At 38.2% G+C, this 25,061-nt stretch overlaps 1 protein-coding gene across 1 annotated transcript; it reads right to left on the bottom strand.

The window, feature by feature from the left end:
* Window positions 1-480: 480 nt before the first annotated feature.
* Window positions 481-23,434, bottom strand: LOC309961161 (all-trans-retinol dehydrogenase [NAD(+)] ADH4-like; the record flags this gene model as incomplete). Its single annotated transcript, XM_082838174.1, is given in 13 exon segments — window positions 481-583; window positions 6,653-6,791; window positions 7,284-7,373; window positions 7,376-7,418; window positions 10,872-11,132; window positions 15,632-15,695; window positions 15,697-15,861; window positions 17,529-17,616; window positions 19,147-19,161; window positions 19,164-19,226; window positions 19,229-19,286; window positions 20,259-20,360; window positions 21,689-23,434. Coding segments are annotated over 13 exon segments (1,209 nt in total). The 5' UTR covers window positions 21,707-23,434.
* Window positions 23,435-25,061: the final 1,627 nt, after the last annotated feature.

The raw sequence follows: 25,061 nt of genomic DNA, 5'->3' as shown, positions 1-25,061 counted from the left end.
AGCAGAGTTTAGTGGAGACAAGGACACAAGTGTGTTTCCCACGGACCAAAGGTGGAAACTGCAAAGGGATACAATTGTAGATTATTTTAAAAGGAACTTCATCACAGAAATCCATCTGGAGAGGTAAGGTGACCCTTGTGGAAGCAAAGGGTTGAAGGCAGCATCTTAGTTGTCCAGTTGTAGAAAGAATCATCCCTATATAGGAGTTGCAGGTAGGAGATCCCTACTGGGTCAGAGGATTCTTTGTGAAACCCACAGAAATTCCCCACTCAAGAAGGAATTCAGTATCTAAAAGATGCTGCACCCAAAGGACACCAATATCAGATTGCAACAGTATTGGTTGTATAAAATGTAGTCTTTTCCTCTAAATTTCTCCTCTTTTCCAGGCTGGACAATTGAGGGGGCTTGAAGCAGTAGCTAGCAAAAAGTGGGAGGAGATGGAACACAGAAGGGAGAAGAAATAAGTCCCTCACTCCTTCTCTACTGTGGACTTAATTTCCTGTAGCAGTAATGGCAGTCAAGCCAGTGGCGGTGTCCTCTGTCCAGGGGTGGAATTGATGGTTCAGTCTGCGGCATCTTGAACCTGAGGTCAAGAAAAATGGTGATCAGATCAGTTCTGCTGCCTGGGTTTGGACATAATTTCAAGCTATAAATCTCTGAAAGTGTTTTCTAGTCCTCTTGATAGTTCTAGGACTTGCCCAATAATAAATTCCTTATCATTATAAATTAGCCAGAATTGATTCCTGTGACTTGCAATGAAGTCAGTCAAAAGCAGTATCAGGAATTTTGCAAGAAAACAGACCATCAGGGAAATGGGTCAGTCTGGGATTAATTATCTGACCTGTTGAGGTGGAAAGCAGTGAAAATCCAGTTGATTTTAAGGAGTAGATTATCTCTAGGTATGCAGGGGTGGAACAGTTAATAGAAAACCAACTCTGATTTACTGGAAATAAGTAAGAAAGTATTAAAGGCAAAGCCTTAGGGACCACAAGATTTTTGCTATAGAAGAGTGTTAAAGTACATGAGTCATTCAAAGCCTGTGGCGGGTAGATGGTTGCTTCTGAAAGTGCTGGACATTTTAATGAAAGAGAATGGTAAATTCTGCTGCTCAATGATGTCAAGGCTCTAGTTCAACTTCTCTGCCAGTCTCGTCTTTCCCATCATGGTTGCAAGATGGCTGCTGCAGCTCCAGACTGTCATGTCCTTACATGACAGTATCCAAAGGCAGGAAGGAAAGGGTCTTTTCTCCGCTCCCCACTTTTTTTCTTTTAAAAAAATTGAAGTATAGGGAATTCCCTGGCGGTCCAGTGGTTAAGACTCTGTGCTTCCACTTCAGGGGACAAGGGTTCCATCCCTGGTTGGGGAACTAAGATCCTGCAAGCTGCGTGGCATGGCCTAAATAAATAAATAAATAAAAATAAAAATTGAAGTATAGTTGATTTACAATGTTGTGTTAGCTTCTGGTATACAGCAAAGTGATTCAGTTATACATATATATACATATTCTTTTTTTGTATTCTTTTCCATTATGGTTTATTACAGGATATTGAATATAGTTCCCTGTGCTATACAGTAGGTCCTTGTTGATTATTTTACATATAGTAGTTTGTATCTGCTATTTCAAACTGCTACTTTATCTCTTCCCCACACCCTTTCTCCTTTGGTAACCATAAGTTTGTTTTCTATGTCTGTGTTTCTGTTTCATAAATAAGTTCATTTGTGTCATATTTTAGATTCCACACATAAGTGATATCATATGGTATTTGTCTTTCTCTTTCTGACTTACTTCACTTAATATGATAATCTCTAAGTCCATCCATGTTGCTGCAAATGGCATTATTTCATTCTTTTTTATGGCTAAGTAGTACTCCATTGTATATATGTAGTGGAATATATATATATATATATATATATATATGTAGTGGAATTGCTGGGTCATATGGTAGTTCTATTTTTAGTTTTTTAAGGAACGTCTATACTGTTCTCCATAGTGGCTGTATCAATTTACATTCCCACAAACAGTGCAGGAGGGTTCCCTTTTCTCCACATTCTCTCCAGCATTTATTGTTTGTATATATATATATATATATATATATATATTTTTTTTTTTTTTTTTTGGTGGTATGCGGGCCTCTCAGTATTGTGGCCTCTCCCATTGCAGAGCACAGGCTCCGGACACGCAGGCTCAGCGGCCATAGCTCACGGGCCCAGCCATTCCGCGGCATGTGGGAACTTCCCGGACCGGGGCACGAACCTGTGTCCCCTGCATCAGCAGGTGGACTCTCAACCACTGCGCCACCAGGGAAGCCCGTCTGTAGATTTTTTGATGGCCATTCTGACTGGTGTGAGGTGATACCTCATTGTAGTTTTGATTTGCATTTCTCTAATGATTAGTGATGTTGAGCATTCTTTCATGTGTTTGTTGGCAATCTGTATATCTTCTTTGGAGAAATGTCTATTTAGGTCTTCTGGGACTAAATTTTTGGATTGGGTTGTTTGGTTTTTTTTTGATATTGAGCTGCATGAGCTGCTTGTAAATTTTGGAGATTAATCCTTTGTCAGTTGCTTCATTTGCAAATATTTTCTCCCATTCTGAGAGTTGTCTTTTGGTCTTGTTTATGGTTTCCTTTGCTGTGAAAAAGCTTTTAAGTTTCATTAGGTCCCATTTGTTTATTTTTGGGTTTATTTCCATTACTCTAGGAGGTGGGTCAAAAAGGACCTTGCTGTGATTTATGTCATAGAGTGTTCTGCCTATGTTTTCCTCTAAGAGTTTTATAGTGTCTGGCCTTACATTTAGGTCTTTAATCCATTTTGAGTTTATATTTGTGTATGGTGTTAGGGAGTGTTCTAATTTCATTCTTTTACGTGTAGCTGTCCAGTTGTCCCAGCACCACTTATGGAAGAGGCTATCTTTTCTCCATTATATGTTCTTGCCTACCTTGTCATAAATTAGGTGACCATATGTGCGTGGGTTTATCTCTGGGCTTTCTATCCTGTTCCATTGATCTATATTTCTGTTTTTGTGTCAGTACCGTACTGTCTTGATTACTATAGCTTTGTAGTATAGTCTGAAGTCAGGGAGCCTGCTTTCTCCAGCTCCATTTTTCTTTCTAAAGATTGCTTTTTCTATTCCTGGTCTTTTGTGTTTCCGTACAAACTTTGAAATTTTTTGTTCTAGTTCTGTGAAAAATGCCATTGGTAGTTTGATAGGGATTGCATTGAATCTATAGATTGCTTTGGGTAGTATAGTCATTTTCACAAGGTTGATTCTTCCAATCCAAGAACATGGTATTATCTCTCCATCTGTTTGTATCATCTTTAATTTCTTTCATCAGTGTCTTATAGTTTTCTGCATACAGGTCTTTTGTCTTGTTAGGTAGGTTTATTCCTAGGTATTTTATTCTTTTGTTGCAGTGGTGCATGGGAGTGTTTCCTTAATTTCTCTTTCAGATATTTCATCAATAGTGTATAGGAATGCAACAGATTTCTGTGCGTTAATGTTGTATCCTGCTCCTTTACCAAATTCATTGATTAGCTCTAGTAGTTTTCTGGTAGCATCTTCAGGATTCTCTATGTATAGTATCATGTTATCTTCAAACAGTGACAGCTTTACTTCTTCTTTTCCGATTTGGATTCCTTTTATTTCTTTTTCTTCTCTGATTGCTGTGGCTAAAACTTCCAAAACTATGTTCAGTAATAGTGGTGAGAGTAGACAACCTTGTCTTGTTCCTGATCTTAGTGGAAATGGTTTCAGTTTTTCACCATTGAGAATGATATTGGCTGTGGGTTTGTCATATATGGCCTTTATTATGTTGAGGTAAGTTCTCTCTATGCCTACTTTCTGGAGGGTTTTTATCATAAATGGGTGTTGAATTTTGTCAAAACCTTTTTCTGAATCCATTGAGGCGATCATATGGTTTTTTTCCTTCCATTTGTTAATATGGTGTATAACATTGATTGATTTGCATATATTGAAGAATCCTTGCATTCCTGGGATAAACCCCACTTGATCATGGTGCATGATCCTCTTAATGTGCTGCTGGATTCTGTTTGCTAGTATTTTGTTGAGGATTTTTGCCTCTGTGTTCATCAGTGATACTGGTCTGTAGTTTTCTTCTTTTGTGACATCTTTGTCTGGTTTTGGTATCAGAGTGATGGTGGGCTCGTAGAATGAGTTTGGGAGTGTTTCTCTCTCTGCTGTATTTTGGAAGAGTTTGAGAAGGATAGGTGTTAGCTCTTCTCTAAATGTTTGTTGGAATTCGCCTGTGAAGCCATCTCTTCCTGGGCTTTTGTTTGTTGGAAGATTTTTAATTACAGTCTCAATTTCAGTGCTTGTGATTGGTCTGTTCATATTTTCTATTTCTTCCTGGTTCAGTCTCGGAAGGTTGTGCTTTTCTAAAAATTTGTCCATTTCTTCCAGGTTGTCCATTTTATTGGCATATAGTTGCTTGTAGTAATCTCTCACGATCCTTTGTATTTCTGCAGTGTCACTTGTTACTTCTCCTTTTTCATTTCTAATTCTATTGTTTTGAGTCTTTTCCTTTTTTTCTTGATGAGTGTGGCTAATGGTTTATCAATTTTGTTTATCTTCTCAAAGAACCAGCTTTTACTTTTATTGACCTTTGCAATCGTTTCCTGCATTTCTTTTTCATTTACTTCTGATCTGATCTTTATGATTTCTTTCCTTCTGCCAACTTGGGGTTTTTTTGTTCTTCTTTCTCTGATTGCTTTAGGTGTAAGGTTAGGTTGTTTATTTGAGATGTTTCTTGTTTCTTGAGGTAGGATTGTATTGCTATAAACTTGCCTGTTAGAACTGCTTTTGTTGCATCCCATAGGTTTTGGGTCGTTGTGTTTTCATTGTCATTTGTTTCTCGGTATTTTTTGATATTCTGTTTGATTTCTTCAGTGATCTCTTGGTTATTAAGTAGTGTATTGTTTAGCCTCCATGTGTTTGTATTTTTTACAGATTTTTTTCTTGTAATTGATATCTAGTCTCATAGCGTTGTGGTCTGAAAAGATACTTGATACGATTTCAATTTTCTTAAATTTACCAAGGCTTGCTGTGTGACCCAAGATATGATCTATCCTGGAGACTGTTCCCTGAGCCCTTGAGGAGAAAGTGTATTCTGTTTTTTTTTTGGATAGAATGTCCTATAAATATCAATTAAGTTCATCTTGTTTAATGTATCATTTAAAGCTTGTGTTTCCTTATTTATTTTCATTTTCATGATTTGTCCATTGGTGAAAGTGGGGTGTTAAAGTTTCCTACTATGATTGTGTTACTGTCAATTTCCCCTTTAATGGCTGTTAGAATTTGCCTTATATATTGAGGTGCTCATATGTTAGGTACATAAATATTTACAATTGTTATATCTTTTTCTTGGATTGATCCCTTGATCATTATGTAGTGTCCTTCTTTGTCTCTTGTAATAGTCATTATTTTAAAGTCTATTTTGTCTGATATGAGAATTGCTACTCCACCTTTCTTTTGATTCCCATTTGCATGGAATATCTTTTTCCATCCCCTCACTTTCAGTCTGTATGTGTCCCTAGGTCTGAAGTGGGTCTCTTGTAGACAGCATATTTATGGGTCTTGTTTTCGTATCCATTCAGCCATTTTATGTCTTTTGGTGGGAGCATTTAATCCATTTACACTTAAGGTAATTATCAATATGTATGTTCCTATTACCATTTTCTTAAGTGTTCTTTTCTTTTTATTGAACGTCTTTTTTTTACATTGCAGTTAACACTTTTGCAAATTAGGGAGTTCATGTGAGTAGAGATATTTTCTCAGATTTCTTACCCAGGAAGTATCCTTGGTCCTCACACCATGGACCTATTTTCTTCTTTTGCAACATTTGTTCTCTGCTTCAAAGTCCTGTCATTTAACTATGTACTTTCCCCCTTTCACTTCTTTTTGTTGCCTTTTTGCATCTCTTCTGTGTAACACTGTTCCTGGTGTTTTGGCCTTTGCTTCTATTGATCAACACTGTGGTTGATTATTTTAACCAAAATCATTGATCCTAGTCTTACCCACTCCCCAATTACCAGGGATCCCCTGATTGGGACATTTTTATAAATCATTTCTCAGGGTCTATGCCAAGAGAGCACAATGTAGCTAAAATTGTAGACTTGAATCACTTGTAAGACAACCATGACAAAGCAAGAGAATGAGGCAGTTGGGGAACCCTTTAAGTATCTGTTACCTGCCACTCACTACTCACATCTTCATGGTTTTCACCTGAGTCTGATAATGAAGGGCCTGGAGTGAGCATTCTTTGTCAGTTGCAGACCACAGTGATTCCAGACTCAGGGCCATATTGTACTATATTGAACCTGACATTATACTCTAGAAACCTCTCTTGCTATGGAGCAGCACCAACTGAGTTAACAATTTGTGAAGGGGAAAATATGTGTCAGTTTATATCACCACTCTATGTTGGAACAGTGTATGTCCATGTACATTATGGAAATAGAGTAGGAAGTTTTCTTTTTTGCAAATGGCCACTATTTAATCTTTTAAGGACATTGAGTACTTCTGATGATGTGGAAAGTGTCAGAAAAGACACACTGGTTAGTTTTCAACATCAAATGAAAATAGAATCATCATAAAGGTTTTTCAAACTGCTCACTCATCTCTTTGGTAATTTACCTTTTTCTTTGGTACATTACGTCAAATGCCTCATTAACTTTGTCAAAAGCAAGGGTATGGGACACCAGTGCATCCAGATCGAATTTCTTATTCTTGTAGTCAGCAGCCAGCTTTGGGACAGAATCGATACCTTTCCAATCTGTAATTGGCCAAAATACCAAATAGAGACATGGTGCTTGACATGAAAAGGTAGTTTAACCAGTGTTTGTCGAATGAATGAAATTATCAGATCAGATTTGGGTTGCTTCAAATAGCTTATCCCCCTGCCATCTTTAATTTTTTGTACTTCTATCTATTAAATTTTTTTTCTTCAAAAGAAAAATTCAAGATTATTTTCTATTTCTAGATAAGGAGGTATCTCAATTTGATCACTGTCTACCTTTTGTTCCCCTATGTTGGTCCATTTTAATGCAAACTGAATTTCAATTTGCAAATTATAGTTATCCTTCTATAAAGAAACTCTGTTTACTTTCAAGTAACTAATAGAATAAATAGCTTTCAGGTAGTCTTCAGATATGTTCTAGGCACTCAATATTTAAAAAATAAATTATTTTCCTTTCCTTTCAATAATCCTAATTATGATAATTTGAGTACTACTATGAAGAAAATTAAAAGAAAAAAAAAAACTGACCACCAAAGCTTGTTCCATTTAGAGTACGGCCCATTATTAGCTCCACTGCAGAAACACTCAATCCGTTGTCACCAACGTTTACTCCAATGATGTACATACTCCCCAACCTACTGTTATGCTGTCAAGGGCTGCTCTCTGGAAGGTCAAACAAAAAGATTAGCTGAGTAAGTAGAAAAGTAGAACATGAATTCCAATGTGGGTTTGTACAATAGTTTAGGGAAATTTTACACAACTCTGCATAAAAGATAATGGCTAATGAGGTTGTAATATTGTAGATTGAGACTTGAGGCACCAGTGTTCTGTTTCAGATAGAATATCCAATAAAATTTTGAATGTCATCAAAAAAGATATTGAAAAGAAACCAAACATATTTTACTCTGTTTAATACCACACTTATGCTGAACCCAGAATGCATCTCATTGTATATCAAGAAAAATATACATACATGAAGGTAAAGAAAGATCTATAGAAGATATTATAAACTCTAGTCAACAAGTTTTTGACCAGGTACAATGGTATGTATGAAGATATTTGCAATTCCATGGACAAAGGATCAAAATTAAGTCACGAACAGAGGGTGAATAAGTATTCACTAGAGTCTAAAAATGAGGCATATACTGTAAACTTAGCAGATCTCAATGTAGGATAATTTAAAAGAAATGCTATTTAAAACAGAAGGCAAAACGGTTAAACAGAAAATAACAGTGGCTGCTGCTCATCAAACATTTCATCTGCTTCCCTATATTTTTTAGCTCTCTTGCAGTTAAGTAGAGTCATATGACTAGTTCTGGGCTATGGGCAGGAGTGATGTGTGCCATTTCCTAGCCAAAATAGAAAAGCCAGTGTACATCCTGCCAGCTGTCCCTTCTACTCTGACAACCAAGAGGACCTCATGTTGAGATTGTAAAGCCACAAATTTGAACTTCCTTGATTGCTGAATCACTACATGGAAGACAGGGGCCCAGGGGATTTGCATTGATCTTTGCATGAGAGAAAGAGAAAATATTGTCTTAACCTACTGCAGGTTTGGAGTTAATATAAAAATGCCAAGATTGAAAATGTAAATAAGTTTAAGAAAGATATAAACTGTGGATGGCCATTCCACATAGAAGCCCTATGTTATAGTTGAACATTTAAAATCTTTTGAGACTAATATCATACAAGGAAAATATAAACTTATCCCATATTGTTTGCCATAGCCAGTGGTTAACTTTGTTCTCACCTGTTGAGGCAACTTTTACTTCTACAGAAGTCCCAATAGGAATACCATTCCTGTTCATCACTGATCATTATATGAAAGAAGCAACCTGAAGTACAGTAAATTCTTTCCCTCTTCTCTCTGTCTTACTAGGGATGGGCAATGCAATGACCTAGAACTTTTAGAATGTGTTTTGAAATCTTTATTTGAATATGTATTTATAGTTTTGAGAATTTCTAACATTTCTAAATAGCAACTCTTCTACTTTCTATACTTCTTATATGGCAGAAATATTTTTGTTTAATGTATATTGTACAGAGAGATCCACAGAGAGAGGTAAAGAGCACAGGCACTGCTTGCAACCTTAAGGTAGCTGCCTACATTACTCCTGGTTTGTTTGGTTTTTTTTAATTTAATGTTTTTCCTATTACCCTTCTCTACATTTCTGAGCTTTGCTCCAAGCAGGGAATTAACCTCCATAATTATAACTTAGTTAAATGGGGATTATATGCAAATACAGGGTTTTATTTGGTAGCCTCTGATAACTTTTGATGAGAATTTTTAATTCTCAAAATCTTATAAAATTGTCCATTACTGTAAATTTCTAATTGTTCTGTTGGGTTCTTTAGACTGCTTTAGAGCATTAGTGGTCATTGAAATTAAGTTCATTCCCATTACTGGAATCTCCTCCACAACGTAGACATTAAGCTTTCCCTAGTTACGGAAGCTTTTGGTGGAAGGGTAGTTAGCCCATCTTTTTGTGATTAAACCCATCTCTTTTTATCTGGGTTCTCTAGTGTAATTCTATTCCATAATTTAAAATACGTTTCTTGGTGTAATAAATAAGTTAATAATAGAACCTGCCAAGTTTTGGATCAGTGGTTCTCAGCTTGAGAACCAATGCATGAGAATATCCTGGGTATGGGTCAATTCACTGATACTGGAAAACAGCAACTCCCCAGGTACTTCTGAAGTATAGCCAGTTTTGAGAATCTCTATACTAGAAAAATAAGTGGGCTGAATTTCAGTGTTTGTGAAACATATGAGCTGTGGGAAGTGGAGGGAGGGATGTGGCACATTGAAGGCCACAGGTGCCAAGGACAATTGAAAAAGCAAGGCCTGAAGCTTTGGATGCAGGGAAGCGGTGCAGTACAAGGGGTCCTCACTGCACGAATGTCAGTAACAGCTACCATTTATCGAGTGCTTATTACCTGCCAGATCCTCTTTTAAGCAGTTGCACTATTATAATGAAGCCATTCTAAGAGGAAAGACCCAGGAAGGGCAGCCTTCCCAGTCTCCATTCTCTTTTGTCATATCATGTTGTGTCAGGTAAGAACCGAGTGGAAAATTGCCAAAGCCTGCTCCTGGGAGGTTGAAGTACAGAATTTCATTCTGTGTACCCTCTCTAGAGGAGAGTTTTAGGAGCCAGGCTGAGTGAAGGGGTAAATAAAAGGGAATAGTGTCATAACTACTTCACAGCTCTCACTAATGAACTAAGAAGCCTCCATTGGCAGAAAAGTTAGTTGATGAATTCTTTGGTCATCTTGTTAAAAAAAACAAAACAAAACTCTACCTAGTGGCTTTGAGCAAAGATGCATTAGGTGAATATTTGCTGGAGACTAAGGCTGCGTGCTCTGGAGGCTAACTTCTCCCTATGTTGCCTGTGCAGTTGGCTCTTTACCCCATTTTCTGGAGCAGAACAGACAGGACTGGCTATGTGGGCCTGCAACCAGTGCAGTTGCCCAGGGCCCTGCACTCAGAAGGGCCCTCCTTTCCTGTCCTGAGAGGGAAGAAATCTGAATGATACAAAATTGTAGTGTTTAGGAAAAAAAGATTGAGTTTTTAATTTTGCAGCTTGTTGACTTTTTTAATTGAAAATTTCACATATGTAATTTGGACCTAATTCTGCAGCCTGACTATTGAGATCTGATGGACAGAACTGGCTTGTTTGTAGGTTGCTAACATCTCCTTGCTCTACTTTAAGGTGAGAGTGGATACCTCTGGCTGTTAGGGGTGACTCCATTCACCCTGTCTATTCCCTCCTCTAAATCTGCCTTTTCTATTTTTTTTCCTCACTTCTCATAGGCACAATCCTTTGAAAGTTTTTATTTCTAAGTTTTCTCTTAATTTTTTGCTGACTTTCATGTGAAAGAATAAACAAATATTAATAACACATTAATATTAAATAGTAATTATTAATATTTATTAATAAGTAAAAATTAATTATATGTATGTAACATAATGATATCTAATATAGTATTAATAACTATTCTTAAACATAACTTATACATGTATATAAATATTAAAATTTAATAAGTATATTAAGATGCACATATTATAAATGTTAATAAGCAATATTTATTATATCCTACTATAAAAAATATACACACCATGATTTTAGCTCCACCTACACACTCAAAGGCAAAATCCACACCTCCATTGGTCATTTCAACAATGACCTCCTGAATGGGTTTATCTAGGTCTCTAGGATTGAGGCAGTTGGTGGCTCCAAGGGCTCTGGCCTTTGTAAACTTCTCACTTTTGATGTCAATAACTATGCTTCTGGAAGCTTCTGCTGCTTTATAACCGATGACAGCTGAAAGACCGACACCTCCTAGGCCAAAGGTGGCACATGTAGAACCAGGTGTGACCTGCAGGCAAGAAAATTATACACTAACTTCTCAAGCAGCTGGTCCCACTTTTGTTTTTTCTTAACCACTCTGTGCTGCATGCGGGATCTTCGTTCCCTGATCAGGGATAGAATGCGTGCCCCCTCCCCTGCATGGGAAGCACAGAGTCTTAACCACTGGACCACCAGGAGTCCCTGGTCCCACTTTGTAAAATAGGGACCGAGTGAGGTGGGGGCAGGACCATATAAATAAAGACTGCCTGTCATAAAACTGAATGATATAGCTAAATGGGGGCAATTTGCCAACATGAAAATGGATGAATCACTGGCTAAATCTGCAGAAACACTTGAAGGCCATTAGATATTCAGCTCATAACGAACAAACCCAAGTGAAAATCATTCTCTTGTCTTCCTTTTCCCTTTGGTGTTATGAGAACAAAAACTGAAGCCCACACATTTTAATGGGTTTATTGGTTTCTTTTTAAAATAGATCAAAGTGAGAGAGTAGCACTGACATATATACACTACCGAATAATGTAAAACAGATAGCTAGTGGGAAGCAGCCGCATGGCACAGGGAGATCAGCTCCGTGCTTTGTGACCACCTAGAGAGGTGGGATAGGGAAGGTGGGAGGGAGATGCAAGAGGGAGGGGATATGGGGATATATGTATACATATAGCTGATTCACTTTGCAATACAGGAGAAACTAACACAACATTGTAAAGCAATTATACTCCAATAAAGATGTTAAAAAAAAAAAAGATCACAAGCCCCAGTGTTCATTGCAGCACTATTTACAATACCCAAGACATGGAAGCAACCTAAATGTCCATTGACAAATGAATGGATAAAGAAGATGTGGTAGGGCTTCCCTGGTGGCGCAGTGGTTAAGAATCCACCTGCCAATGCAGAGGACACGGGTTCGAGCCCTGGTCTGGGAGGATCCCACATGCCGCGGAGCGACTACGCCCGTGTGCCACAACTACTGAGCCCGTGCTCTAGAGCCTGTGAGCCACAACTACTGAAGCCCGTGCCTAGAGCCCGTGCTCCAGAACAAGAGAAGACACCGCAGTGAGAAGCCGGCGCTCCACAACGAAGAGTAGCCCCCGCTGGCAGCAACTAGAGAAAGCCTTTGTGCAGCAACGGAGACCCAATGCAACCATAAATAAATAAATAATAAATTAAAAAAAAAAAAAAGAAGATGTGGTACATATATACAATGGAATAATTATTCAGCAATAAAAAAGAATGAAATAATGCCATTTGCAGCAACATGGATAGACCTAAAGGTGATCATACTAAGTGAAGTAAGTCAAAGACAAATATCATATGATATCACTTATATGTGGAATCTAAAAAAAAAATGATAAAAATGAACTTATTTACAAAATAGAAATAGACTCACAGACTTCAAAAACAAACTTATGGTTACCAAAGGGGAGGGGGGGAGGGATAAATTAGGAGTTTGGGATTAACATACATACACTACTAGATATAAAATAAATATATTTCCTTCAATTAAAATATAACCAATACCTCTAGACCCAACTTAAATCACACTCTCCCCATGAAATGTTTCTTGATTCTTCAATTAGAAATTAGTGCCCACCTCTTTGCTTTTTTTATATCATATAATTTATAATTATTCTTGATTGATTTTGTTTGCATACACGTGTTTCTTTAAAAGACTGCAAAATCTTTGAAGGCATATAATCTCTCACATTGCTATCAAGGAGTGTTCTTATCTTTTGTCTTTGATAAATGTTTGTTACATTGAATTAAAAAGAAACATAATATATAAGATGATAAGGAAAGCTGCTGTAGCTGGAATATGTTATTTTGTAGAGTGGTATAGTGGCAAAAAATTACTATACAGAGAGATGCTCAATATTTTCTAATGGTGATGAGAAACTGTTAGAATTAAAGCATAAACAAAAGGGAAAGAGAAACTGTGTCCAAGGGAAGTACTGATATATTCTAAACTGGAAACAAAACTATTAAGGAACAGAGAGAATGCATGTATTTTACTTTAACTTATGTGTGATATTGGGCATGCATATGCTGACTTTTGCTACTCAGGGAAAATAGAATATCTATTTTGCAAATATTCAGAATAATGTTCTATATATACTATGTTCTATTGACTATGATACTGTGGCATATTTAATATATTTCCAAATATATTTCTATGGAGACTGTATTATAAAGTTTGCCGTAAGTCTCATTGAAAGTAACATGCATTTTTCTCATTGAAGCAATGTTGTACACAGTAGTTGTACATAGCTCACAACCGTGTATAAATTGAATACACTGCACCAGTTATGTTATACAACTGGACATCTGTGTGTAAAAGTGCATTTAATTGCACTTCTGAGTGGAGGTTATTATAAAGTACCCCCCACTTAAAAATAGGGCTATAAATAGTTAATGATTATCTATCTGCAGACAACACTGTTACAGGACATTTTTATGCTTCCAAAGATCTCTATGAAATGTGATTAATTTGGCAGTAAAGGATACAAATAGGTTAAAAAGAACCCGGAGTTCTGGTGATGCTGGGGGAGTGGTCCTCAATAATTAATCAGAGTTTATGCATCACTTGTCTTCCCAGAAGTAAATTAAACATTATTAAAGCTCTTGCCTTTTGACTAGAATTACTGACACTTCACTTCTCTTAACTTGTTCCTATTAGATTTATTTCTCTTCTTTGAGCGTGAGGTGGTTTAGCTATTCCTCAGTAGCAGGAAGAGCAGATTCTGGGAGTTTAGGTAAGTTCTGACTAGATTTAAAAGAAAACTGTGGCTGAATCTCTAGTGTTAATATCCCTGAAGAAAGACTAGAACAGTAGAAGGTGACAGTCAGCATGGAGTCCAGAAAAGGGCGGGGTGGGGTGTGGTGGCAAAGAGCAGTAATTTTTCCCTGTGTCTCCAGTGTTATCTAGAGGAAACTAGCCTTGACTGGAGGGTCACATCAGCTCTGAACTCCACCCAACTAGCAACACCCTTCCTCCAGGAGCCTTCCGATTGTAGTTTGACCTCCCATATAGTTTTACATTTTTGTTAATGAATAAATGAATGAATGAACTTTTAGAGGGAGATAATACACTAAGAGCCAAGAGTAGCATTCCTATGGCTGATGTAATTCTCAACGAAAAGTCATATCTCGATATTCTGGCTACTAGATCAGCCTCTTATTTTGGTTAGTTTGACTTTGTTTCCTTGGCACTGAACAACTCTAAGCAATCTGATAAAAAAGAATATTTGGATTGCAAGGCTGAGGACCAAGCCTCACCAAGGCGTTTTAGGTGTTTCACATGAACCTGGCTTTATTCATTCATTTGCTGACAAATTATCAAGCTCATATTATGTGCCAGGCACAGGGCTAGGCTCTGGAGCTATCACAATGAACAAGAGAGAATTCTTGCCCTTACAGAGCAAATCATCTAATAGGAAGGAGAAATAAATGGGAAATTTCTTCATAGTGTGATAAGAAGGAAGACAGGGTTAAATACAGAAACTTTAGGGGAAAGTGGGAGGGAGGGATGCCTCATGCATGCCTGGGAGGGTGGAATAGGCTTCCAACAGGAAGGGATAAATAAATGGAGTCAGCCAGAAGAAGTGGGGGAGCTTTCCAGGCAGTGTTGGTGGGAGCCAGGTGTGAAAAGTCCAGAGGCGCAGTCCAGAGCCCAGAGACTGAGGGTCAGGCCCAGGGGAACAGTGAGCCACAAAAGGAAGAAGGAGAAAGAATGACTATAGCATATTGAAGGAAAAGGGGAATAATTAAAGGGGAATAAAAACTTTAGATTTTTTGTTTAGGAAGATCACTCTGGTTGCATTTTGCAGTTTAGAGTCAAGGGGAAAAGATTGATGTCAAGGAGGTTCAAATAAGGAGGTTGTTTGAAGCGTCCAAGTGATATTGACATCTCTCTAATCTCTCAGTTGAAGAGCTTTGTAAAAGCTAAATTCTAACATGAAATTCCAGGGACGCATCTTACCATCATCAGGGCTGCCATCTGAGACCTTCCCCTGAAGCCACAAAGGCACAGGGTGAGAAGCAGAGATGAATTACTACAGTTTGAGAGAGAGGAATCTGCTGTGTCAGGGAGAAAGTAGGGTAGCTCTATGGAGATGGGTGGAGGTTTCTGTTGTCTCTTGACTGGGTCTGCTGTCCCAGGACGAGCATTCGCATTTAGGGGACATATTTATCAGGCTGTATTTAAATCAGGGACAGTCTATAATCTAACATACGAGTAAAGGAAAAGAAATGAACATGAACTGGGTGCCAGCTATATGCTAGCCTCTGGGCCAGATGTCTTACATATGTAATATGATTTAATTATCCCCACAACTATTTGTAGTAGATATTATGGTAGAGAGATAGGAATAGAGAGGTTAAATAACTTGCCTAAAATCACAGAGGTAATAAACGGCAGAGCCAGGTTTTGAAGATAAATCTGGTTGCTTTATCATGCTGCCTCCTAGTAATGTCTATTTTACACAACCTGGTGATTAAGTATTTTACCTTGGCAATGTTGACTACAGCACCATAGCCAGTTGAAAATGCACATCCAAGCAGACAAACTCTCTAAACTGGTATCATCATCAACTTTGGCAAGGTTAACATCTGACACTACAGTGTACTGACTGAAGGTACTGGTTCCCATGAAATGGTAAATTGGTCTTCCTCTGCAGGTAAACCTGCTAGTTTTGTCTTCCATTAACTTTTGATCACCCATAGGAGTTTTGAAATGCCTAGGGGAAAAAGATACAAAAAAAGAGAAAGTAGATGGACCACTGATTACTTTCCTGAAGAAAAAAATTAGGCGTTATGTATTTGTTATGATAATTTTATTAGATGGAAAAATTGAAAAAAAATGGCTTGAGAATTTTCACCTAAATATATAGTCAGAAGTGGTCTAAAGGTAATAATGATAATAATAATACACTTTTGACTGTATACTTCTTATGTGCCAGAAACTCTTTTAAGGGCTTTACATCTATTTCTTTAAAAAATTGTATTATGGAAAACTCAAGCACATATAAAAGTAGAAAGAATAGCAAAATGAATCCTCATGTAACCATCTCCAAGCTTTGGCAATTATCAATTCATGACTGATCTAGTTTCATCTATTACCTACCTGCTTCCCCAGCACCAGCACCTATCCTCCCCACTTTGGACTATTTTGAAGTAAATCCTAGACATCGCTGTTTCATCTGTAAATATTTCAGTATGTGTCTCTAAAAGATAAAGATTCTTTTAGTTCCACACATTGCATTTGGTTGATATGTCTCTTAAGTCTCTTTTAATTTATAGGTTCTCACCCCACCCCTTGTTTTTTCCCTGCCATTTATTTGTTGAAGAAACAGTCATTTGGCCTACAGAATTTTCTTCACTCTAGATTTTTCTGATTACACTCTTGTAACCTGGTTTAACATGTTTCTCCATCACTGTATTTCCTCTAAACTAGTATTTTTGATCTAAATGCTTGATCTGATTCAGGTTTTATGTTTTTGTAGGAATATTGCTAAAATAGTGTTGTGTATTTTCATCTGGAGGCATATAATACCTTATCTCTATTTTTGTGACGTTAGAGAGAATTAATGGTCATTGTCAAAATCTATTATTAAGGGTTTGCAAAAGGGTGTGTTCATTCTTTGAATATCTGCAAAACCCTGTGAAGTAGGCATTATTATTGTCCCCATTTTATAGATGAGGAAATTGAGGCACAGTAATCTATGTAAGAGTAGTAAAATTTTAGCTTCTAAAATAACTAGTTTCAATTAGAATTAAGCATAAACAGATCTTTCTATAGTCTCAGTAGAGAATAAGGCAATTAAAAATTTTGACTCTGGAGCCAGACTGCCTAGGTTCAAAATCTAGCTCCAGGACTTACATCTATGTGGTCTTGGAATAAATTACTGTGACTCATTGCATTCCTCTCTCATCCTCTGTAGAAGTAGCTATTATTCTGAATGTGGCATTTATCATTTCCTTTACTACATACACATGAACCATAAACAATATATGGTATTGTTATTGTATATGACTAAATTTATCTGTGAGAAACTTGCTTCTTTCCCTTAACATTATATGTGTGAGATTATTCTATGTTGATACATTTAGAGCAAGTTTAGCCATTCTCATTGTTATATAGTAATTCCATTGTGTTACTACATAGCAATTTGTTAATCTATTTCTTACTGAAGGACATTTACCCGATTTTCAATTGCTTGTTATTACAGTGTTGCAATGATCATTATGGTGCATGTCTGTTTGGGTGATTTTACAAGTTTCTTGTACACATCTAGAATTGGTGGGTACAAAGTATCCACCTCTTCAACTCCATTTAGGTATGCCAATGTACTGCCCAAAATATTTGTAACAATTTATACTCTTACTAATAGTTTATAGAGCTTACTTGATTTTTCCACAAAAATTTGTGTGTGAACTCAGACAGAACTTGCATTTTCCACATTGAGGTGTGTTGAGTGGAATTACTTTGTCACCTAGAAAAGAAGGCCATGTGTTAGATGATGCCTAAGATGTTACTTATAGTTTCTACCAGGTGAATTGGTGGAAAACACCATTCTTTATGGTATACATTTTATGTTCAGTAGGAAGTATAGGTGGCTACAGTATTTTATTAACCTGCAAGATTGCTGATTCTCCCAAGTATTATATATACTGTCTTTTTTCTTTTTCGTTTTCTCTCTGCTGGGCAGTCAAGCAACACATCTGTATTATACCATCAGGTGCAGAGTCCTTCGTGAGACTCTGCTGTCATTGCAACACTCTGCATTATGACTATTATTTATTACATAATGACTTTATTTATTACATTTCTAAACATCCTGCATGGAACAGAACATCCTTATATAATAGGAGAGGTGGGCAATAGGCTAGATATGGAGAGTAAACTATATATCATCTTCATGTTTCATTTAGTTCACTCTCAAATTCTACATTTTCTACTTTTTATTCAATTTCAATAATGATTTCTATCCTCTGATGACCAAGGTCCAATAATGATGATTAACATTTGTTCAACATTTAGTATGTGTCAGTCACCATTCTAACGGCTTGCATGTATTATCTCATTTAATTCTCAGGACAACCCTTTGAGATGGGTACTGTTATTGTCCCCCTTAGAAAATGGAAATCTGAGCTGAGTCACAGAAAAGTGACTTAACTGGTTCAGGTCACACAGCCAGTAAGTGGTAGAGCTGGGACTACATTGGCCAGACTTGTTTGTGGATGCCAAATTTTGGAGAGCAATTTGTTTCTATAATCTTGTTTTGAATGGAAAGATACTAATATACTTCTCAGTTTGGAGCATCCTCATTAAAGGAAGAAAGAATGATACGGTTCATCCTGTCTGATAAGTGACAATTGCATAGCTCATATTGCAGTATTTGATGGATCTGTTACAAAATGTAAAGTAAATAATTCGACTATTGGCATGCTTCATACACATGTTTATCTTACAAACTTCCAAGAAGACATTTAAGCTAACATTGACATATGCATAATATTTCTCGCTTAAGCTACCTATAAGTCATCATTCTTTAAATTCTTTATAATATTAAAATAGTTTTCTGTTTTATTTAGAGGAGGTTGTTTTAAATTGTCATCTGTTCCTCCTTGGAAGCTCAGTGTAAGCTCACCTTGTAGCTTTGTATCATAGGACAGTTTCGCAGTGCTATATGTAAATAAAGTGACTGTATTTCGCAGATTTTATTAGACAGTTCTTTTTTTTTTTCATTTCCCAGACCAGGGATCGAACTTGCACCCCCTGCAGTAGAAGTGTGGAGTCTTAACCACTGGACTGCCAGGGAAGTCCCTAGGCAGCTCTGATTGGAAATATTGTGTCTCATTGCTAGACTCTGATAGACTGTGTGCTTCAGTTTTGCTTTGGAAAAGATGGTCCCCTTATGTAAACAGAGATCAATTATAGCATGCAAAGCCAGGACTGTATCAGGAATTATCCCTGAAATATCCTGACATTTCCATTTAATTGGAATCAGAAATTTAAATACCTGGTGTGAAGTTGTCACTCTTGGCCCAACACTTTCCACGATTCCTGCAGCCTCATGGCCAAGGATCACTGGGAAAAAAGCCCCTCAAATTGAGGATGGATGACATGGGCATCAGTATGGCACAAGGTGGTGGCGATTATCTACAAAGCAACCGCAGACTTGAGTCCTGTTTCTGTAATTATATCATTGGGGTTGTTAGGATAATTTTAGGCCCAATGACACCTTGAAACTTAACGACACTCATTGAGCTCAATAAAAGAATTGCATTTTGGTAAAAAAAACAATTAAAAATATGTTGCGATATAGTCTTTCCTCTTAATGCACCTTTATTTTCTTCCTTTCACTGTCACTGAAAAAATCACACAAAGAGAGAATTGGCAGTCACTGTCTCTAGGAGAGGAGAAATCAAAGGTAACAGAAAAGTTAAACTCTGTTAGAGGGAGTGGAGGGGGAACACAGGTTTCTAGGGCTTGTTCAAATTTTGTTGAAACGACATGAAATACAATAGAGGTAATAAAACTTCTATAGTTAAAAGAGAGATATCAAATAAGGGATTGTCTTAATTAATTACGAAGTGTCCCAGTATTATTTTTCAGGATTCTGTTCATGAGGATAACTCATTCATTCTCATGCATAAACTCTTACTGTGGTTGGTGATCCTGAGGAAAAATATAGGCCAGGTCAGCTGCGGAGAAAATGGAGAAATTGACTCAACTTGTCGCCTGTGATCCCTCTCTGCTCAGTGCCATGTCTTCTCCCTGCTGTCTCACTTCTGTCCCCTCCTCTGGGCACCCAGGACCCTTAGCATCAGATCTTTCCTTGTTTTGAACCAAACTCTCAATCTTTCTTTTAATAACACTTTTCAATAACTGGCAACTGGAAAACAAAAAGAAAACCTACCTAATTCTAATCTAAAATGAATTCCTTTGTCTGATTCTTACAATTTACCCCTCCTGGGGATAATACCTGTTTTTAATGTGAACCTAAATATGTAATTCCCCCATAGTGAAAACTCCTGGGACTCCCAGTTATACTACATAGGCTTGACCTGACCGAAGCCAAGTCTGCATTTGGTGTCTTGCCTGTCCCGCCCTGGGAAAGTTCACACACACCTGAATTCGAACTTCATGGGCCTTGAGGGGAGCTCCCTCAACCTCTTCAACACTGAGGGGCTTGTTTGCTTTCCAGGCGATAGCTGCTTTGCATTTAATAACCTGAGAAAGAGGGAGAGGGGGAAAGGATAGGAGGGAGGAAGAGAGAAGGAGAGAGAAAGAAAGAATATCATGGAAAAAAAATGAACGAACATGTTGATACTATTATTTTATGAAAGAGAGTTTTGGAGTTTGTGGCTGGATGTTATATATAATTATATTATTCTAAAGACAAGGGGCCTTAATTGAAAATAAGAAGTCAAATTCTACATTGTAGTCATTGCACTTTTAATTTTCAAAAAGAACAGGTGTATTAAAGTTCACCCTATTATAAAGCCTTGATTTTTTTCTCTCCAGAATAAAGAGGATAAATTTATAGGATTTGGGCATGGTAGATGACCAGTATGTGTTTGTTGATCGAACCATTTGTTATCAGCTCTGCATTACCTGAATTCTTATTGCTAGAGCAGATGTGTTTTACATCTTCGCTGCTCAAAATGTGGACCTCCCTGCCACCAGCAGTTATTGACATCACCTGAGAATTTGCTAGAGCTATAAGCCCTAGTAGTTTGTATCCCTTAATTTCCCTCACTTATTTCTCTCATCTTCCCAACTCCCCACCCCCACACCCTGGGCAATCACCTGTTCTCTGTATCTATGATTTTGTTTCTGTTTTGTTATGTTTGTTCATCTGTTTTTGCTTTTTAGGGTCCACATATAAGTGAAATCATACAATATTTGTCTTTCTCTGTATGACTTACTTCACTTAGCTTAATACCCTCTAGGCCTACCGATGTTGTCACAAATGGCAAGATTTCATTCTTTTTTATGACTGAGTAATATTTCATTGTGAGTGTGTATGTACATGTGTGTATATATATATATTTTTAATTAATTTATTTATTTTTGGCTGCATTGGGTCTTCGTTGCTGTGTGCAGGCTTTCTCTAGTTGCGGCAAGCGGGAGCTACTCTTTGTTGTGGTGTGGGGGCTTCTCATTGTGGTGGCTTCTCTTGTTGTGGAGCACGGCCTCTAGGTACGTGGGCTTCAGTAGTTGTGGCTCACGGGCTCTAGCGCACAGGCTCAGTAGTTGTGGCTCACGGGCTTAGTTGCTCCGAGGCATGTGGGATCTTCCCGGACCAGGGCTCGAACCCATGTCCCCTGCATTGGCAGGTGGATTCTCAACCACTGCACCACCAGGAAAGTACCTATATGAGTATATATATACCACATCTTCTTTATCCGTACATCTGTTGATGAGGACTTAGCTTTTGATCAACTTTAAACTGCTGCTTTCTGAGAGTAATTCCCAAGGACGCTTCTTTTAGCAACTGTATAAAGACACACACACACAAAACAAGAATTGAACAAAGAAACAGTATATTTGCTTACTTTGCCCTTGGTGCCCATTTTCTTTGGGAAACTTGCCTTGGAAGTTTCTTTCTGATTTAAGAAGTTCTTCTTCTTCTATCCAGGGTGCTCTGTGTCCTGTGTAGAATTGTCTTTGAATAAATACCATTTCTGCTCTTCTATTCTCCAATTATTTTCTCTCCTTTTTTGTTGCTGTAATCTGCAACTTTGCCCATCTCTCTCCACATCATCACTTGTGGTGTCATATTTCAGCTGCAAACCCTCATTGCTTCCAACTATTTGGGGATTTCTGTTTACTTGTTTTTTTCTTTTTTTATTGCAAAATATAAGATAACAGAGTAAAGGTCATTAAACCTATCAGATAAGTTAACAAATAATTATAAAGTGAAGGACATTTCCACTGACCCAGAATCCCTCCTATATCCATCCATCTCTTTCACAATCCTAATAATAATTTCCTTGCATTTCTTTTATGATTTATGCTTCTCTACACAATATAGTTTAGTTTTACTGATTAAAAGCTTTATACAAATGGAGTCATAGTGTATGTGTTCTTTCATGTCTTTTTTTCCTCTCAACCCTATGTTTGTGAGATTCATCCACCTTGCCTGTAGCTGTACTTTATTTTCATTACCGTAGAGTATTCCATTGTATGAATTGACCACATTTTTTTTCATCCATTTTCTGTTTTGTGATGAATCAGAATTGCATAACAAGTCTTTTCATGTATATCCTGTTGTACTTGTGCTTTTCCTTAGGGAAAATTCAGGGCTTATATGCAGCTAACATACCCTATTAAGGTGATGCCAATTGTTAAAATATTGAAATACTTCTGATCCTGTTGGTAAAAAGCCATAGTATTCTATTATCTCCTCCAGACTTTAACTAATATTTTATTATTGAATATTTAAGTTGTTCTGTTACACTTTTCTTTTTTTTTTTTTTTGCGGTACGCGGACCTCTCACTGTTGTGGCCTCTCCCGTTGCGGAGCACAGGCTCCGGACGCGCAGTTATTTCAGTTATTGTATTCAGTTATGACTGGTTCCTTTTATATTTTCTAGTTCCTTGTTAAAATTCTCATTATGTTCATTGATTCTTTTCCTGAATTCAGTTAGCATTCTTATTACAAATGCTTTGAACTCTTTTATCTGGTAAATTATTTCTGTTTCATTAATTGCTTTTTCAGGGGTTTTCTCTTGTTCTTTCATTTGAAATAAATTCCTCTGTCTTTTCATTTTGCTTAACTTTCTTGTCTCTATGATATTGTGTGAAACAGTTACCTATTCTGGTCTTGAAGGGGTGTGCTTGTGTGGAAACATCCCTATACAGTCTGTGTGTGCCCAGTGGCTTTGCAGGGAGAGCTGTATCTGACATGAGCATGAGTCATATCTTCCCCCAGGGTGTGCTGGCAGCTATCACCTTGGTAGGAGGTGGGGCTGGAGATAGAGGGGCTAGTGCCAGAGCCAGGTGTGAGCTGGGGCTTCTCTACTGCTCAGTGGCCAACAGGACTTTTTTGGGAGTGGGGGTCAGGTCCTTAGTTGCTGGAGCAAAAGCTGTAAGGGTTGGATCTGAGCTGGTTCCAATCCCTCTAATTGTGTGCTTTGCCCCCTCCCAGCGCCTGCACCCTCGCCCCAGAGGGGAGCAGTGCTTGAGCAAGAGAGGCTGGTGTGGACGTTCAGCATGGGTCAGGGAATGGGCTGTGGCAGTCCTGGACCGAGTCAGAGTTCTAGATCTGCTGCTTCCATGGGCGCCAGCAATGGCCACCCTCACCCTGTTATGATGCCATGTTGGGTCCGAGTCGGCTCCATCCTGCACAACTGTGCACTTCCCCGGTTCCATCAGCCCTTGCGCTAGTGTGGAGCTGTGCCGTGGAACAAGAGGACCTGGAGCGGACGCTTGGCTCGGGCTGGGGCTCAGGCTGGGGCGCGTGCTGGGGCAGTTGTAGGGAACTTGTCAGAGTCCCAGACAATCTCATTTTGCTTCCTCTGCCTTGTTTCAGGAGTGAGCAAGTGTGTGCACACATTCTTCATGAGCATAGTCTAGGTTTCTTACAGCTCCACTGTCAGTCCCACTGGTTTTCAAACCAGCCAAGGGGACTTACCCCCCCAAGCTGTGGTGCCCGATATGTGGCTCGCACGGCTCAATCCCCAGGGAGGATCTCTGAACCCATGTAATCCTCTCCCTCTTCTGTGTCCCCTCCTAGATGTGCAGGTCCTGACCTGACCACTTCTCTTCCCTTCCTACCTGATTCTGTGTGGGTCTTCCGTACAGCCTTGGCTGTACAAGAGTCTGTTCGCCAGTCTCCAGTTTTCAATGAGAATTGCTCCACGTGTAGATGTATTTTTGATGTGTTTTTCTGGGACAGTGAGCTCCGTGTCCTCCTACTCTGCCATGTTGATCCCTCTTCTGAAAAAGTGTTATTTTAGAATCTGGCTACAGTTTGTGACAATTGGCCAAGGGAAAACGAAAGTTTCAGATTGGTATGGGGAAAATGCCTTAATGGTGTGGGTGGTAACGTAGGGCAAGGGTTCTGGTTAGAGCTTAGGTGGAAGACGTATAGACAAATAAGAATTATATTAGTGTAAGTAATAAAATCGGAGGAATTTTGGGTCTTTCGCTTGTGGGTGGGTACAACAGAAGTACCAGTTCTTGGAGAAAGAGTGTAGAGAAGGGCAAGAATTGGCTTGTATGAGATATGAGTGAGAAAAGAGACAGCTCATGTAAAATTCCATGAGTGGGGGTGGCCAGAGGACATGAGGGCAGCAGAGCCTAACATTAAACTTAATGTTGTCAGTTCATGTCACACTGTACTATAATCTATCTTTCCTAAATCATCAGCAAAGTCTGCTACCCACTAGGGCTTTGTGTTGGTAGTGCTTTGGGAACTACAGGAAGAGGGAAAGTGCAGCATATAGTGAAGTAGCCCAGATAACAGTAGCTCCAGGAAGACAACTGACCAGTGGGATGATTCAAAAACGATTCAGCAGGAGCAGGAATTCAGACCACATGAATGTTAGCTCCTGGGGACGCTCAGAAAACATGGAGGGAGTATGTACTTCAGTAATTGTCATGGGGACCCCAGCCATTTTTTTGGAGGGGGGATAGTGAATGAAAGGTGGGGACACACATGCACGACAAATATCTGGATTACACAGGTAGAATCCGAGGTTTCTTTTTCTACCAAAGAAGTCTTTTGTTTTTATTTTAAGTTAAATCTTGTCATGATTTTAAGCAATATAAACGAGGCAGTGCTCCATGGGTTCTGCTGTTTGCTAGAGTTCTCTTTCTGTTTTGTTAATACAGTTTCATTTATTATCAAAATATTTTCAGAGGGGTTAAGAAAATGTGAAGAAATGGAAAATATTTCTAAAGAGACAAAGGGAAAGCTCTTTA

The sequence above is a fragment of the Leucopleurus acutus genome, assembly GCF_964270905.1.
Source record: "Leucopleurus acutus genome assembly, chromosome: 4".
In the NCBI taxonomy this organism is placed as follows: Eukaryota; Metazoa; Chordata; class Mammalia; order Artiodactyla; family Delphinidae; genus Leucopleurus; species Leucopleurus acutus.
This window is presented reverse-complemented; position numbering and strand designations above follow the sequence as displayed.